This window comes from Tiliqua scincoides, chromosome 7, assembly GCF_035046505.1.
Source record: "Tiliqua scincoides isolate rTilSci1 chromosome 7, rTilSci1.hap2, whole genome shotgun sequence".
NCBI classification, from domain to species: Eukaryota; Metazoa; Chordata; class Lepidosauria; order Squamata; family Scincidae; genus Tiliqua; species Tiliqua scincoides.
Window position 1 is genome coordinate 45,613,773 of NC_089827.1, and position 18,791 is coordinate 45,632,563.

The window sequence follows — 18,791 nt, forward strand, 5'->3', positions numbered from 1 at the left end:
TATGTAACATTTGTATAGCATTTTCTGAGGACTGAAGCAACAGTTCACTTGAAGCAACAGTTGTAAAAGGTGCTTAGACAGTGCGCTACTCTGGGGTCCTCAAAGTACCTAAAAACAAGTGAAAATTAAGCAAACAATGGGGGGGGAATCAAGGGGCATTCAGCAAAAGAGCTTAAGCTCATTCAAGGTGACCAGATACAATGCAGGACAGAGTACATATATCTTTAACCATTGTATAGAAGAAGGAATGTTGGCAGCTCAACATGGCAGGGTCTAAAAATCTGCTCCTGCCAAAATTACCTCTCCTGTACAATGGTTAAAGCGATAGGCATTCTGTCCTCCATTGCATCTGGCCACCCTGGGCTCATTGTATTTACCACCCTTATACCTAGTTGTTTCTCCAGACAACTCAAGCCAGTGTGCACAAGTGTGGGGGAGATATATTTATTCCCTGCAGTTGGGACCAAGCCCTAAAATGAATAAATTATAAGCATTTGTTCATGTTTACCAAATGGCTCCCCAAGGACATTTTTGTGCATCTGTCAGAGCTGAGAGGTCAGCCAAAGACACAGACAGTGCAATCCTATGCATGTCTACTTAGAAGTCCTGTTATACTCAATGGGATTTACTCCCAGAAAAGTGTGTTATAAGATTGCCACCTTAGATGTCCCTCATCCGTTGCTCTTTAGAACTGTGTCTGCTAGCTCTTAGCTCATAAACCTCCCTCCCTCTCTCTCTCTCTCTCTCTCCACATAACCTGTGCAACAAATGTTTTTCACAAAAGTGTTATTGAATGGAAAGAAAAGAATCCATCCAAACTAGCAGCACAAAAGCCTTTATTATGCTACTTGATCCCTTTCATACTTTTTTTTTTTTTTTTTTGGAGTGGTGGACACAAAGCCTAATGTTCTCATAAGCACAGGAATCCAAATATTAGGCAATAGATTTGCTCTCACTTCCATGGGGAGAGAGCCTTCATCTGACTTTCTAGTGTGCCAAAGTTATTTATTCCTGAACCTCCAGAACCATAATATGCTGATGTGACTCTGAGTTGTTGGGGAGAGCTTCAGAGCAAGAACAGATGCTCTGACATAAGGCTCAGCAGTAGCATGGGAGCTACAGCAACATGGCAGCTCTTACCAGTACCAAGTTCAGGAAGCAAGTCATGCGGATGGAGCTTTAAGCGTGGTTGTTTCCCATGCCAACATTGGCCTTGCTCACATGATGCATTTCTTTCCAGTGTCACCAGAAATTGTGGAAGGAGAGACCATCTTTTTTCATTAGTACCCCTGCTAATTGGGTAAGAGGCACTTTTTTAAGTGGGTGCTCCTTTTTTTTTAGCAGGGGGAGAGTAACTGGCCCACTTCACCCCAGCACTGTCTGTTCTAGTGGCTGTCTGCTGGTATTCATTTGCATTTTTTTAGATTGTGAGCCCTTTTGGGACAGGGAGCCATTTAGTTATTTGATTTTTTCTGTAAACCGCTTTGTGAACTTTTAGTTGAATAGCGGTATATAAATACTGTTATTATTATTATTATTATTATTATTATTATTATTATTATTATTATTATTATTATTATTATTATTATTATTATTATCTTTTGCCTACCGGCCCAAATGATCCATGATTTATCATATGTAATTGAGAGAAGCATGAGAAAAGCTACCCTACAGCAGATTCTGCAGGGCTGTTGGTAATACATGAACCAGCTAAGAACCCAAACAAAAATTACTTTTATCTCATGGTTTTAATGCTTACAATTCTTTTACTTTATTTGGAAGTTTTCATTTGTGGTTTGTTTTTCCAGGCAATTGATGGGCATCCCAATCTTAACTCCCTGAGTGGTGATGCAGCAGTGGCAACGGGGCATCTGCTGAATCTTGTAAGGAGGTTTTGATCTCTAGAGGCGCCTTCTGGGTAAGGGGACATTTGTTCCATTGCCTAAGGGAAGGCCTCAGCTGGCCTGGTGAGCCTACTCAGACCTGTACAAGCTAAATAGCTGGTGAAGACCAAGTGGATCCACAAAGGCAGATTGGGCCTGGGGAGGGGGTTAGGATTCTGTGAATGCCTACTTCTGCCGAACCTGCCCCTCTCCCAGACCTGATCCACCCTCCTCCCTGTCCTGTCTCCTCAATGTTCCACCCACCCCTGCCCCGTTCCATTCCCCCCTCCCCCATGCACAGTTTTACCCATGGCAGCAGACATCCCTGGTCCTTTGCTGTGCAGATTTGGCTGCTCACTTCTTCCGCTGGTGGCCAGGCCAACAGCCAGAAACTGTGTTATGCCACCAGAACGTGTGCTTCCATGGTGTGACAAATGCTTAGGATTGGTCTGAAGGTTCCCTTTGTTCCCTAAAATGGGAACATCAGTTTCCACCACCCCTTGGTTCAATTAATGTTTGATAAGGAATTCATGTGGTTGTGTGTTCCAGAATAGACCTGAATACCTCCACAAGATGATTGACACACACCAGGGCAAGACTTGGCTCAGATATCCTAAAATTCTGTTCTGTACATTCTAGGTGAGTGCATTTTCAATTAAAAACAAATCCTAAGAGAGTACACAACTCTCTTGTACTGATCACAACTGATCACTTGTACTGACTTTAAGTCATACTGAATTCAAAAGGAGTTAATGTCTAGCGAAGGTATTTAGAACACATAGATCTGACCTCACTGGATTTCATGACTCCAAATAATGGATAGAGGAAAGCAGGAACAAGGGCTGCGGCGCCAAGGGGTACTGCTTCCGAAACCCAATACACTGCTGTCACGATCAGCACATAGGCACAGGAGGCTTCCTAGAGGGAGAGAGCAAGAGGTTAAATGACACTAGAATGTTCTGAGCTGCATCAGATCTGCCTTGGGGGCTACCCTGCTATCCACTCAGCAGCCCAAATCATCCCCCCCTCTCACAGCAATTACTGTGCGACTTCCTTCCTTAGATCACCATGTAGACTTCTGTCTGTTTGTGGATCCAATGCCCCAACATGATCTTCAAAGTTGTCCTGTATGTGGCTGGAGACCATAGGTCAATACTTCGGCTTATTAATTTATTTTATTCTATTTAACGAATTTCTATACCATCTTTCTTATGCTTGAGGTGGTACCTATGTGCAGGATGATGACTTGTGAATGTGCACATGCAGCTGTAATGGCAATACTCCCCACAATCTCTCACAAATACACTCAACCACATATGCTGAAGGTTTTTGATTTTCAATTTTGATTGCAGTTTGCAAGCCAAGTCCTGGTCCAAGGGTGATACCTGGTGGCAATGTTGCTGGGAGCCCTGGGGCAAAGTGCTACATTGGGTCCTCCAGGACACTTTGGGCCCCTGAGTGGCTCCTCCTCCCCTCTTCATCAGTGAATGGGGGGAGGGTGAATCATTGACAGTAGTTTTGGAGGAAAAGTCCATTGTCTGGTGGAAAGAGCAGGAGAAGGGAACAGCTCCCATTCAAGAGACTTGCATGGCCACTTCTCCTGCCTTCCCTGCTAACCAATGGGAGTAGCCCCTCGAGAGCCCACAATGCCATGGGTGTCTGGTGGGTGACCGGCAACTTAGTGATATGAGACTTTTGACTGACTTGTGCCAGTGGTAATGAAGGGTTCAAGGATTGGTCAGACCAGGGTGGACTCTGTGGTGGCCCTTGGCTGACTCCTGACTGAGCTGACTTTTGTGCCAGCCCTGCCTTGAGGACCTCAAATGCCTTCCTTTGTCAATCAGGTTGCTGTTTGTGGTCTGACAGGTCCTCCTCTTCCTACAAGATGAGAGAATGCACCAGAGGTCTGCCTGTATTCTCCATTATGAAAAATGAGACAGTAGACCTCTCATTTCCTGCTGGCTAGGGTTCTGACCAGGTTATTCAGCCTGGGGGGAGAAAAGAAGCCCATTCTAGGAAAATGGTTTGGGTCCGATGCCACGATCCAAGGGAGATGGGCTCTGGGCCTCCAGCACTTCGGCTTGGAAGAATCCAGGTCTTCACAGGCCAAAGAATTTGGCATGTCATGTTCCAATGAAAGAGCCATCTGGGTTGCTGTGGTGGCTGCAGCTTTATATATACACACAGCAGCTCTTAGAATTGTATAATCCCCCACATGCAACTCTGTTTTGGTATTTAGCCATTATGTAACTCTCACAATGTCAGCTCTCCAGCACAGGATTCATTATTCCACAGTTGGAGATGGTGACTACAGAAAGAAACAGAGACCTTTTCTCGAGTTCCTGAATAAGGAGAAACACTCAGAACGGGCAGATGTCTGACACCTAAAGCTCTAGGAGGCTCCACTCTGTGTCCACAGAAAACAAAACCATGGGATCATTGGTTGTCTTGTTGGGAACACTGCAAGGACAGATTCAGTCAACCGAGAGCCAGAGAAGATGCAATGAGTTCTCACTGAGAAGATGAAGGTGCCTTAGACCAGCAGCCAATCCCTTTCATTGTTGCCTACTCTGAATGGCAATAGCTCTCTCATACCCCAGGCAGATTCCTTTTGCATGAAATACTTCAGTGTCAGGGCTGAACTTGAGATTTTATACATGCAAACCATGCGCCCCATCACTGAGCGATAGTGCTCTCCCCTAACAGCTTGCGATGTGATGGTTGTGACAGAGCAGTCTCTAATCATGCAATTAACAGTGCATTCCTATGCATGCCTACTCAGATGGCAGCCCCACTGCATTCAGTGGAAACTGTGTATAGGATTGCAGCTTAAGCCTGGTACTATACCCCTTCTGAACCGTATAGATTGCCAGGGAAGCAGAGGACTAGGGCCTATGAATTTGTAGAACCAGCATAGTGAAGTGGTTCAGAGTTGGACTCAGACCTAGAAAAACCAGGATCAAATCCCCACTCAGCTTCCTGGATGACTTTGGGCCAGTCACTATCTCTCAGCCTCGCCTACCTCACAGGATTGTTGGGAGGACATAAGGATAGGAGGAACTACGTAGACCACCCTGAGCTCCTTGGAGGAAGAGAGGGATAAAAATTGCCTCCCCATGTAGATGCACCCCCCCCCCATAACACAGTGACCTTTCAAACAACTACTGCATGACATCTGGTCATCTGACACCATCCTTCGCTCCTTATGAAGGATCTGCAGAGTTCTTCTGAGAAATGTCACTTGTCCTTTGGCTCCTCTCAAAATTCCTTAAATGTTTTGCCCATGAAGGAACCACCACAGGTCGCTTTCACAGAAACTCAGTGACCGCGTTTGCCTGGGTGCTTTCCTTCCCCCTTGCCCTGAAGCAATTTCGCTAGACCGAGCAGAACTCTTTTTCTTTCCCTCCAAATTTCTCTTATTTTTCATTGGAGCAGGAACTTTCAGGCAAAATTGGGAAGCAACACCAAATATATAAGCATGCTAAAGCCAGAAGGATGGGGAAATAGCTGAAAAGAACCACATATTATACATGGCAGTTTACAGCCATAAGCATTAAAGGTCCTTGCCCCAAAGATCTTACAATTTATACTTGAGCAGGGAACAGGTGGAAGTGACAAGAGAGGAAAGAAGCTGAGAGAGTGGCCTGAGTAACAAGGAATGAATGTTTTTTGACTAGACAAAAACCTCAAAGTTGAGAATACAATGGAAGCATCACATCTGGGTCCCTTTTTTCAAGCAGTCTTAAAACGCACAGTCCCATTAGGCTGAAGCACCATAGTGGGGGCTCTTTCATGTTACAATTATTATCAGCAGCATTCCAGTTTCTTACATTATAATAGTTCAGAATCTTTTAAGTGCCCTTACAAATGAATTCTTCCCCCTGATAAATAAAATCTCCAAATCACACAGCAGGAAGCACAGATGATTCAGAACAGACATTTGTGTCTGATCTTTTGAACTTTCTGTTACAAGAGATGATTGGATCACTGCGTGATTCGATATTTGTCCTGGATGCAGTACGGCAAAGGGAATGGCTAGACCTGTGAGCCCAGTGGGGCACTGTGTTTATTTTCCAAACAGCAACTCACGCACCCCCCCGCACTGTCCTGCATCACGAGCAAACTCTTGAAACTTGGAAAAGTGTCCAAAGCAGTTGGCTATGTGGAGTTGAAGGGCGGAGAATGCTGGTTCAGTAAAACAATACTGAATTGACAGTTGAAGAGACACGTATTTTTCACAGACAAGAAGTGAAAGCGATTGGTTTTTAGCTCTAGTCCACCTTCCTCTTCTCTTCCCTGACGTGTTACTCTACCCGGAGATCTCAATTCTTATGCAGGGTAGTTAAGCCGAGCTGCCTTTGGTCATTAATCTAACATGAGTTGGTTGCTATGCATGCAAATAGGGCTGGGATGAAGATATTCCATAGGGCAGGCATGCCAAAACCCCAGCCCAGGGACCACTTGTGACCCTCGGGCACCCCCAATGTGGCCTGTGGGGAGACCCCAGTCTCTAATGAGCCTCTGGCCCTCCAGAGACTTACTGGAGCCTGTGATGGCCAGACACGACGCTCTCAGCATCAGGGCCGTACATCTTGTACGAGCTGCCCAGCCGAGTGCTCCCTCCGCTGCTTCCTGTTTCACATCTGTGACACATCAGTGATAGCAAAGGCAGTTTGCCTTCTCCTGCTCTCCTGCCATGATGGAGTGAAAGTAGAAGAATGGGTTACAGGGTGCATTAGCAGGGAGTGGAAGGAAAAAAATTCAAGCAATGACAAACTGGGCCAAAGTGAATTTTCAGAAGCGATTTAAGGGGAACTTCCTCTACACATCTTTCACCTGCAAACAAAAATACCACAAAACAAGGCTTAGAGTAAACATATGTAAGAAGAGCCCTGCTGGATCAGACCAAAAGTCTATGGATTCCAGCAACTTGCTTTCCACAACATCCAAGCACATTCCTCAGAAGACTCACAGAAGGAAAAAGACAGGCAAGGCCCCCCCCCCCCGCAAACTTGCTCCCCAGCATTTCGTGGCATCCTGCCTCTGAACATGGAGGCTCTACTTGGACATCATGACAATCAGCCGGCAAGAAATTACAGAGGAAATCATTCAACAATAGTCACTTTATGAAGCTCGGTGAAAATTTAATCAGCTTCTTGTAAGCTATGTAATGATCCAGTAAGTGGGCTATGAGGTAACTAGGCTATCTACGACTCAAGTGCTTAAAAGCCAGCCTGCCCTTGAGAAAGACGCTGTGCTAATCTCTGTCCATTTTCCTTGGTTTGCTTTTACAGCAGCCAAGTGGAGGGGTTTTCTGTAGTTATGGAATGTTAAAATGACTATCTGCCCTTCCATTCTTCACAAGGGATTCACGTTGGTAAATCTGATCTGCTGGCTTAAGATCCTAGAGAAGCACTTCTACTCAGAAGAGATTTAAGAGGACCTTAATCTACACATCTTTCATCTGCAAACAAACAGATGCATGTTGAGGAAACAGAGGCAGAAGAAAATGGGACTTCTCTTCCAGATCATGAAATGCACCCAAGAAGGAGGGAGATCCTAAAGAGAAGGAGGAATTCCTTTTTTTTTTTTTTTTTTTTTTGGGGGGGGGGGTATCCTTTCTTCAAAGTTTGAACCACTTAGTGCAAGGCACACGTGGGTATCTGCTTTGGTGCTCATTCAGTGCTTTAGCATTGTTACTAAAGAGTAGCAAGCAAGTGTAAGATCAGGATGGGGAAAACCAGGTTCGAATTCCATTGAGCCTTGAAGTTAACTGCGAAACCCAAGACCAGTCATACCATATCTTAGCTTAACCCACAGGGTTGTTGTGAGGATAACATTTTGTGTGGCACGAAGGGAGAGAGCGAGGGAGGGACAGAAGAGAGAGGGAGGGAGGATATAAACGTAGCAAATCAAAGAAGTCATCCCGGGCAGTCATTCAAAACTGATTCAATGAGAGTGCGTGCTTCATACACAGCATGGTATCATCATGGGTGGTGGCTGGGAGGCAGTAGGCTCTGCCTGCAACCTACTCACATGCACTGGACATGAGATCACAGCACTTGCGCGTACAAGGATATGTGTGGCAGTCGCTGCCCTATGCCTGCCTCCCCTCCAGTCTGCTGCCTGTCCTGGCTGCTCTATCCAGGTGCTACCCCATTCTCTTTCTGCACATCATGGATAGAAGGCTGGTGGGAGCAGCTTACCTCTTCTTCCAGTGCCGCTGCTGAAAACTGTGGTACTGGAGGTGGAGGTGGGGGCACTGCAGTCGTCTTCCCAGCGGCTCTCCTGGAAGGAGAGTGATCAGGAAGAGGATTGCTGCCTCCTTTCCTCCATCTGCCACTTCTTCAAAACAAATTGGAAAATGGAGAACATAAGCAGTGGTGATGGGGGGGTAGGGCAGAAGGTGCTAATTGCCATCACCACTATTGCCACTGCCTCCGCCACCTCCCTACCACAGTCACCTCCTGGCGCTTCTTCAAAATAGACTGAGTGCAGAGGATTTTCAAAGCAGAATATTTCGATTCCCTAGATCAGGGGTGTCCAAACTTTTTGCAGGAGGGCCACGTTATCTCTCTCACACTGTGTTGGGGATCAGGAAATGAAGAATTAATTTCCATTTAAAATTTGAAATGAAATACATAACTGAATATATTAGAGACAGATCTTATATGAGGGAATGGAGGTCTCGCAATAGCTCGAGGCCTATAAAAGGCCTTGTGCAAAGCCAGGCCGGCCTTTCCTTTGCTGCCCCTGCTGCTTCACAGATGTGAAACGAGAAGCAGTGGAGAGAGCCCTTGGCCTACAGCTTGCGCGAGAGGTCAAACCGTTGGCTGATGCGCTGAGAGCAGTTGTGTTGGGCCAGAGCAAACTCCATCAAGTCTCTGTAGGGCCAGAGACTCTTTAGAGACTGGGGGCTCCCTCAGGGCCAGATTGGGGGCCCCTGAGGGCTGCAAATAGCACCAGGGTTTGGCCACCCCTGCCCTAGATCCTCCCCTCATGGTCAGATTTGAAAAAGTGCTGAACAGTAGGGGAGGTAGGGGGATGGATGGGATGATGGGTAACTGGGTGCAAAACTAGGGGGCAGGGTGCCAAAAAAATGTGAGCACAAATTCATGCATTGATCTGGCTTCAGCTGGGTCTGCTTAGGGCAGTTCTGATTTCAGCTCCTAAACTGGGACAGTGGGGAAGGCAGGGGCATGTTCCAAACATAAGATGCAAGCTGCCTTCTATTTTGTTCTACGCAAGCGAGATGGGACTCTTTGCCAAACAGAACTGGTGAAAGCCTGAAAAAGGATTAATACAGTTTTTATGAAAGAATTATAGTGAGGTGGGGGGGGGAGCATATAAAAATAGCTGCATTGATCCTGTCCAACGTATTTAATAGTATTAGAATTCTGGCTTAAGTTACTGAGCCTACTCTTTCACTTTAAGACCACATCTGTGGCTTTTGCCCCTATAAATGATGTAGCAGAAAGAGGCACATACAGATAATACATCAAAAACCCAAGAACAATGTGAAGCATGACACTATTCCTGAAAGTGTGCAGGCCAGGGTCAGTATGTACTAAGGTACCTTAGGTTATCTGCCTAAGGTCACCAGGCCAGGGTGGCTACCTTAGGCAGCAGAGTGGAACAAGTGAGAGAAGACTGCGTGCACCTCTGCACTGACTACATGTACCTGACCTCACGGCTCCCCCACAATGTCTCCCCCCAACCTGCCTCCTTGCTAGCCCAGCCTTAGTACAGACTGCCTGGCTGTTCCCAATTGCTCTTCAGACCACCTCTGCTTCTGCGAGTGGCAGTTCTCAGGCCAGCAGGGGCTACAGCCACCACCATAACAGTGACAACTTTCATGACTGCACATCACCACCACATAAGATGACAACTCACCAGGTCCTGGGGAATAATTCGGAAAGGAAACAGTAGCAGAGGTGGTGGTTGGTGGTGGTCTTGGGGCATAATGAACAGAGAAGCAGCAACAACTCTCATGCCAAGAAGAGCTTCATCTCTTCCTCCTCCTCTGCTTCAGTTTCCTCTTCCCCAGACTTGAAATTTACTCTCTCTCTCTCTCAAAAAGGGAGATGAGGCACTAGGAGGACTCAGTGCCTTAGGCACACTGAAGGCATGGACCACTTCTGGCATGGACTTGGAAACACTGAAAATGTACAACTGCTTCAAGCTCTAGTGTGGATTCACATCAATGTGATGATGACCAATAATGCAAATTACATTTTTTTTATTATACTGTATACAATTTTCCTATCAGAAAACTCTCAGACTGACTCATAGGGAACTCTGAGTGAAGTCACATCCTCACATAGGTCAGATCCGCATTTACTTGGCTTCAACAAGCATCATATACTCCCAAACCATTCAAGGAAATCCCCAAGTATCACCAACCCAGTTTATGCCTAATAAAGGTGTTTATGCCTAAGAAAGGTTTTGTTGACTGTTGACACCAACCCATTTTCAGAGGGGGAACACCTCTGAGTACCAAATGCTGAGGATAAACAAGAGAGAGAGACTATCATTTTCCTGCCCCTTTTGAGATCTTCCAGAGACATCCAGCTGACACCACTGAAAATAGAATGACTAGTGGTCTGGGAGTACTTGACACAGGGGCATATGCTCCTGCAAACAACTTATGAACTAAGCTCATTTATCTATCACATTTATAATTCACCTTTCTTCCAACACAGAAATCACATACATGGGGTTCCCAGGTGGTCTCACATCTAAGCACCTAGATGTGCTTAGCCAGAAAGCTGGGCTGCGTGGTCTGAAGGAAGAGATGTGTCATCATCACACTGGTATTCTGTGAAGTAGCTCCAGGCATAAAAGACTGATATAAAGAGTGGGCAGAGTTGTTTGAGAAAGGAGATGACTTGGGATGGCCGAGGCTGGTGGAATTAGATAAGCAAAGGTCCCAGACAGGATGTGTAATGATGATATAAGAGTAGAGAGATAAGGGAAGGCAAGGCCATGGAGGGCTTTGAAGATAAGGTGCTTATGGGAGCAAACAGGAAGCCAAAGGAGGGCTTGAAGGAAATTCATCACATGGTCAAATTGTCAAGAGAATTGTATGATCCTAGTGACAGAGTTCGGAGGGAAGGGGAATAAATGGAGACAATGGAAGGCAACAGGGATCAATGTTGTCTGGAGTGATCTGGTGGGTCATTGTGATATATAGAAAGTTGGCTAGGTGGTCCTTTGGCCTGCTGCTGCAGGGCTTTGCTCAGGAGGAGAAGGCTGCAGTAATCAAGAGGAGAGATGATACAGTGGAATGAATGGCCATACTGTAACAAATACTTGGTTGTCATTCCGTATTCTTTACTTAATTCAGTACTAAGTATTTTATTGGCTATCTCATTGTAAATTAATTGACTCCTTGCCAGTTAGCACTTTTGTTATTATTACTTTTGTATTCCGTACACCTTAATTCCATCTTCATTATCTCACCAGGTCCTTAACTTGTAATTGCTTAGCTCTTGTCACCTTGAGAGATGCAGAGGGAAGAAGGAATCTCATTTATCTTCCTTGGCTCACTCTTACTTTACCTATATAACGAGGTGGAAATTAGTTTTGGCTGACATCTACTTTGTCTAATTTGCCTAGTTGTCCATTTGCTCACTGCCTTGCAGATCAACAAGGGGACATCGTGAATTAAACGTTCTAAACAAATTAATCAAAAGGTGAATCTCGACTTCATTAAACCAAACAACATTGAAGTCAACCGAGCCAACTTCCCTGAGAATATTTACAATAGTGCCAATTCATGCTTGAAAGGAAATTAGGATCCAACATTAACATGAGAAATTGCAACTGCCCTCTTCAGTTCCAGCTATAATGCATCTTGAAGTTGAACCTGTCGAGGATAATCACAGCAGCTGAAGGAGGTTCAGGAATACTCTCTCTGCAGTCACAGTTACCTACTGAAATCTAGAATACAAGACTGTAAGCGGAACTTCATCTGAACTTGGCTCAGCAAGACTCAGTCCTGGAAGCAATCAGTGTGGTCCTGAGCATGTACAGAGTGCATTGTCCTCATTCCAGGACAATCCACTAAGCCTTGAGATGAAGGGACTGTTCTGAGGACATGGCTCACAGGGAGCTTTGTGTCTTGCACTTCTTTTTTAACACCTTGAAAGTAAACATTTTCTAAGGATGGAGATTTAGGGATAAGCAGAGACCATCTCACCAATGGGTACAGACTGTGAGGGAGGATATTCCGGTTGGGCGTCAGGAAGAAATTCTTGACAGTCAGGATGGTTTGGCAGTGGAACAGATCGCAGAGGGAAGTGGTGGATTCTTCCTCACTGGAGATCTTCAAGCAGAGGTTTGACAGGCACCTGCTGGGGATACTCTAGGAGGATTTCCTGCTACAGGCAGGAGGTTGGACTGGATGACCTTGTGGGTCCCTTCCAACCCTATGATTCTATGATTCATCCATTGAATTTCTCTCTGTCACACAGGTGGTGAAGGCACAGGAATTCTGCAGAAAAAAGAGTGGCAACCACCCTATTCAGGGAGTCAAATGGACTGAACTCTGGACACCTTCTCAGTGGCGGACCTCACGTTATACCTGATGGGGCAAATGCCCTGGTTACGAGCCTCTTGGACCCTGCGGAAGCCTCTCTGAGGCTCCCGATGCAGTCGGAAACTGTGTTTCCATTTTTCCAGAAGCACAGTTTAAAACCTCGGGAAAATCTCAGGAAGCTTCCCTGATGCAGTCTATGGACGCGTGAGGCTCCATGAGCCTCAGGTGAGTTGGGGGGGGTGGATTTTTGCATGGGGGGTAGCAAAATCCCATGGGGGGAACACCATCATGGACCTTTGCCCCAGGGCGCAGGGTTGGGGAGGTCCACCTGTGTACCTTCTTTTTCTCTGTGCAAACCTGGAGATTGTGTGGTTTGCCCCTTCTTTCCCACATCCGCTTTTAGGGTTGTTATCTTTATTTTTCTCTTCTGACCTTGCTCCTGTTCCCTTAGCAGTAACCTGACACACAGAAATTTAGCAACAAGCTGGCTCCTGGTTCCTAGTTCCCTCTTTAATACAAAGGTGAAGACAGTTTCAATAAGGAGCTGACATTTCTGGGCAGTGTGTGAGAAAAGGACTGATGATTATGTTGTGAAGTCATTGTATATTTGTGTCTTGTTTTGTTTTTCTCTGTATTTTATGCCAATAAAGGTCTTACTGAACTGAACTGAACTGAACTGAACTGAAGGAGCTGACATTTGCACAGCTGGTATTGCTCCCCTAAATAAATGTTGGCCCATCCCAGCTCAAACACTATTACCTCCATCAGGAGACTATCCACCAACTATCTGACCCAAAGCTTCATTTTCACAAGATATTCTCAAGCATCACATCCCCCTCCACCAAGCATATTGTTTCCTTGCAAGTTTTGCAAGGAAGGAATAGAACTGGTGTGAGGACATCATGTTTAACAGCTCTTTGAGAGAAAAGTGAAGCGTTGCGAGACACGTAATCTTAGGGCATCTCAAAGGTGATGGCATGATAGCAGTAGCGTATCAGGGGGGCTTGGCCAACACTTATTTCAGGATACCAAGCCCTCCGCTTGACTTGCCTGAACAGAAAACTTTGAGCTGGACTCCATTCTGGAGCTTCTCATAGAAGGCAGTCTCCCAGAGACAGGAGTGTAACAAATGGGTTGACCTAGAGCTTATTATAGGTTGCAGAAGTGGACACATGTCAGTTGCTTATATAGATTGCTTCTGTACCTCTGTGTTGAATAAGTAACAGGGAAGCAGGAATCCACTTCAGCCTGGATGTTTAGCAGGGGAAGCTCTTGCTGTCATTTCTCTTTATGCCAGGGAAAGCTTCTTCTACGAAATCTCTGCCCATCACAGGGATACACAGAACCCTTCTGAAAAAAAAATGTCGCTTGTCTTACAGAAACTTGTGGACCTTCTCTTGAAAATTCTCAGATGTTTCTCCTTGACAGGAACTGTGATAGCAACTTCAAATTTCATTTCCCTGCCCCCCCCCCAAACGTCGGTGCCAACACTAGCATCCAGGTGCTTTTAACCCATTTTTGCCCAGCCCACAAGGGTAGAGGTTTGGTCCCTATTGCGTATATACAACATTGGGCAGAAATGACTTAAACCAGGGTGTCAAACTCATTTCATACGGAGGGCCACATAACAGTCCTGATGCCTGCTGAGGGCTGGAAGTGATGTCATTAGGCAAGAAGTGATGTCATTAAACAGGTCATAACAAAAAATTAACACTTTTTCTCACTTAGGAACTCATTAGCTGCAAATAACAAAAGAGAAAATACACAAATCTTGATCATATTTCAAGATATGGGAGAGCCCAATTTTCATGTGGGCTGCCCTTTCAGCAGTAACACCTCAGCACTACCCAGCAGTTAAAAGCCTGAGGGCTGTATAAAAAGCTTCCGCTACCACATCTGGCCCCTGGGCCTTATGTTTGACACCCCTGACTTGAACAGTTCTTTATGAATTTGAGCCTGCCTTTCCACCAACAAATGCACTTAAGCAGCTCTCCCAGAAATATTCAAGCTTCCCCTTACAAGATTGTTTTTGTTAGTTGAAAGCCAGACACAAAGATAAGAAAAAGAAGAGCTTTGGGGGATCAAGTCCAAGGCCCATCGAGTGGCCAACCAGGTTCCTCTGGGAAGACCATAAGCAGGGTATGAAGGCAAGCCGCTCTCCCATCACTGCATCTCTGCAACTGCTACTCACTGCCTCTGACCTTGGAGACTGCATATAACCATCATGCCTACTAGCCAGACACAAACTCGTCCTCCACAAATTTCTCCAGTCGCCTTTTAAAGCCATCTAAATTTGTGCTCAGCACCGCATCTGACAGCACTTTTATTCCACAGATGAATTATGCTCTGTGCGAAGATGTACAAAATGGATCTTGTCCATTCAAAATGCTCTCCTGCCCATCAGTTTCATGGGATGATCCCTGGTACTTGTCTTGTAAAGGAAGGAAAAGTTCTTTCTATTCAACCTCTCCACACCATGCATTATTTTAGATGCCTCAGTTGTGCCCCCCACTTAGCTGCCTTTTTTTTCTAAACTAAAAGATCCCAAACATTGTAGCTTTTCTAGAATGAATGGAGTCACAAGAGAAGGGCCACCAGCAACCCATGGCCCACTCAACCCATTTCCACCCCCTCCATGGATTGTTCGTCTCGAACCACTAACTGGCCAGTGAGCTCCTTCCTCCATCATCTGACCCACAACACTGCTCAAAATGAAGACAATGCAAAGTACTTACGCTGCTGGGATATAAGAGAGGCAGAGGAAGCAGCAAGAGTGGAATGAGGATGACCAGCAGCAGGTTTCTGGCCCTGAGAACCTCCTGGAGCACTGTCATCCTGCTGTGTCTCTTGGAGTTCCAGGGTACTCTTCCAACTCTGGGCCAATGCTTCTTTCCGTCCTCAGAATTCTTTGCTGCTCTTGTATCTTTGTCCTTCAAGGAAGCCTTTGCAAATGCATTCAAGCGTCTCTGCTTTTATGTAGGGCTGACTAGCACATCCACACTTCTATCACATCCCAAGCCCTGGAGAAGCATAATGCTCTTCTGCTTATGTCGTAATCAGGAAAATCACCAAGCTGCCTCTTTGGGGCTGATGATCCTTCCTTCTGCCATCATGGTTGCTTTGCTAGGATTGGAGTCCCACGTACAAAGACCCCAGTGTCACATCAGTTTGCCGTCTCACCTCCTTGCCACAATTTCTCACATCTAGGTATGTCCAGAGTTAGTTGCAGGCACTAATTAAACCACCGAAGAACACTCACTGCTTTAAAAAAGTGTTTTTTTGTTTTTTTACCCTGTCCTTGATGCTGTTTGCATTCTTCCCTGGAATTTTTTTCTTAACTGCTTAGAGATTATCTTTCCTCTATTTTTTCCCCCTCCTCTGCTAGGAAATTCACAGAGCAGCAATTCTTGCCAAGATTACCTTGCATCTCAAGATAAAAACTTGCAAGAAAGTCTCAGCCTATTATAGTTCACCAATGAGAGCAATGGAAGGTGGCAGAGGCTCCTCCCACTGAACCAATGCCAAAGAGGATAACTGATACCAAAACCAATGTTCTCCCTCCAGAAGTGCGCATTTGTCCCTTTGCCTGCAGCTGCTGGACCATGTGACTGTTTCAAAGTTCAGGAATTGCTGTGAAAACACGCATCCCCATTGCTATTACAAAGTCATTAGTATGAATTGTAGATTTACAGCACATTCTTTTCTGTTGCTTTTTTTTTTCTGAAGGTTGCCATAAGGGCAAATTCAAAAGGACACTCAAGCCCAATGGAAACCTATTACAGAGACCCTGCACTGAAACTTATAATAGAAGCCTGTGTGATCTGTCAATCGAAATGAAGCCTACCAGCCACAGTCCAATGGGAGAAGTGGACACTTGGGCCCAGAGGTAGAAATGGATCCAGCCCATTACCCAGAGGAAAAGTTGGAGGTTGAACCATAGATTGTGCCTGAAGATATTTAGTCCAAGTTACGTTCCTGGCTCTATAGGAGATGTTCAGAACTTGTGAGAACTGCAGGCATTGAAAAAGCCTGAAGCTGAATTTGTTCCTGTTGCAGATCATCAACCCGACCAAATAGAGTGCTGAGCCTAGATGCTGGAAAAACCTTAAGCAGCCATGCCACAACATCTTTAATGTGTCGCTGTCTTTCATCCTAGACTCCATCCCAAGGTGGTTGTGTACGTTGAGTCCTGACAATCCTTGTGAAAGTTTGATCTGGTGAAAAGTCATTGGTCATTCAGTGTACACCATTATGTCATTCCCAAGTATCAACCATTTGGGATATGCCATCAATACCAGGATATGGAACAGTCTCCTCCACTGAGTGGGCAGCCACAATCCTTTTTTAAAAAGCAACTAAAATGTCCAGTGCTTCTACTGGGGGCTGTTTTAGTAAGAAGAGGAGATTTGGGGGAATGAGAGGCAGAGAGAGAAATTTTGAAGGTCCGTTCTTGGATACATTCTAGATTACATTACAAGAAAACAATGTACTGTGTTCTTGTTTTGGAACCTCCTAGTTACTGTGTTCATAATTCAAACCAACAAATGTAACCTCTAGGACAGAGGTGCTCATGAAGCATATTCACATCCAGTTCCAGCCCCTATTCTTAGATAACAGCCAGAATTGGGAGCTGTTTGCCAGATTTTAAATATATATTTTTAAGCAAAACTGGCATTTTTTTTTGCTAGAACCCATATGCATGCATGCGTGTATGCATGAACTAAGAAGTCTGTATACGTTAAAGAGCCAGATTGTTTGGGAGCTTAGAACCAAATGAAATGTTAATCTCAGAGCTTGTCAGATTCTATTACTGGGACACCCCACCTGTTTTTCTTGATGGAAACCACAGCCATGCATCCAGATCGTGGAAGGGTTAACTCAGGGGTGTCAAACATTAGGCCTGCAGGCCAAATGCAGTCCTTGGAAGCTATTTTTCCAGCCCCCCTTTATAATTGGGCTCCGTCCAACTTGATAATTGTGCTCTCTCTTATCTCAAATATATGATCAAAAATTGCACATTTTCTCCCTAGTCATATGCAGCTAATGAGTTTCTATGTGAGAATGTGATTATTTCTGGCCATTGTCTGCTTAATGATGTCATTTTCTGCTTAATGATGTCACTTCCAGCCTTCAACAGGCACCATGAATGCTAACTTTGGCCCTCTGTATGAAACGAGCTTGATATCCCTGGGTTAACTCTTCCTCTTGGGTCATTTGCCACTGAAAATGACCCTCCCTTCTCAAAGTGTCATTCGCTCAAGTGGCCTATGGCTGGGTCTACTGCAACCTCATCTGAAATCAATTTATCAAATTGGAATATGAATCTGTACTACTTTTTAACTCCAAAGTTCCCAAAGCAGTTGACATGGGAAAAGTTTGAGAAGAGAGTTCCCTCTCTCAAGAGTTCACAGTCTATGAAGGGAGACAACAAAGAAAGTGGAGGCAGGAGAAGACAGGGATGAAAGCAGGACCAGAGCAGAATATTTATTAATTTTTCACATGTAGGACATATCTTGCCCAACCTCCACGGAGCTCAGGGTGGTGTACAGTGTTCCTTCCAACTGGCCCAAGGTCACCCAGGAAGCTTCATGGTGGAGCACGGATTTGAAAGTGGATCTTCCAGGGCTACGTCCAATCCTCAAACCACTGAGTGCATTATCCTGGCTCTCCAGGACGTTCAGAATAAACAATGTTCTGAAAAGTAAACTCCCAGCTCGTCTTTGGGCTTCTCTTGAGAACTACAAATCCCAGAGTTCCTTAATTCCTGGTGGCATTGCCTATGTGCAAGCAGAAGGAGCCAATGGGATATGGCCAAATATCCTCCTGGCTAGCAACTGCAGTGTGTGAATTGATGGCTGTCAGCTGCCTGATGCCTCAGTGTTCATTCACACATGCTAGAGGATACATCCATTTCCCACTCAGTGAGAGTGGAGAATGCTGAAGATTAACCCTTCTCATGCATACAAATGTTGCAAGGAATTCCCCCCAAAGGCAAAAATAAGGGCTAAAGACAATGATTTATAACAGTGGTGTTGCTAGGGGTGTGTGGGCCGCACCAGATAACACACAAAGGAGAGTGATACCAATTTTTAAAATCATGGTACTTTTGAATAATACCATCATGTTATATCATTTGATTTGTAATTTCATGCAGAATGCAATGCAATAAAATGTGTTGAGGTTGTGTCCTGAGTACACTTCTGTACTGCAGCGAGTCATGGACTCTTCGCTCACAACAGGAGAGGAAACTGAACGCTTTCCACATGCGCTGCCTCCGACACATCCTCTGCATCACCTGGCAGGACAAAGTTCCTAACAACACAGTCCTGGAACATGCTGGAATCCCTAGCATGTATGCACTGCTGAAA

General features: G+C 45.2%; 1 protein-coding gene across 1 annotated transcript in view; it reads right to left on the reverse strand.

The window, feature by feature from the left end:
* The window catches only part of SLC13A4 (solute carrier family 13 member 4), a 60,375-nt gene that overhangs the window by 38,111 nt on the left and 3,473 nt on the right, over positions 1–18,791 (reverse strand). The window contains exons 2-3 of the mRNA XM_066634449.1: positions 10,371–10,463; positions 2,673–2,801 (exon numbers count right to left, since the gene is read on the reverse strand). Of these exons, the coding sequence (XP_066490546.1) occupies positions 2,673–2,801; positions 10,371–10,463 (222 nt within the window). The remainder of the gene's footprint in view (positions 1–2,672; positions 2,802–10,370; positions 10,464–18,791) is intronic.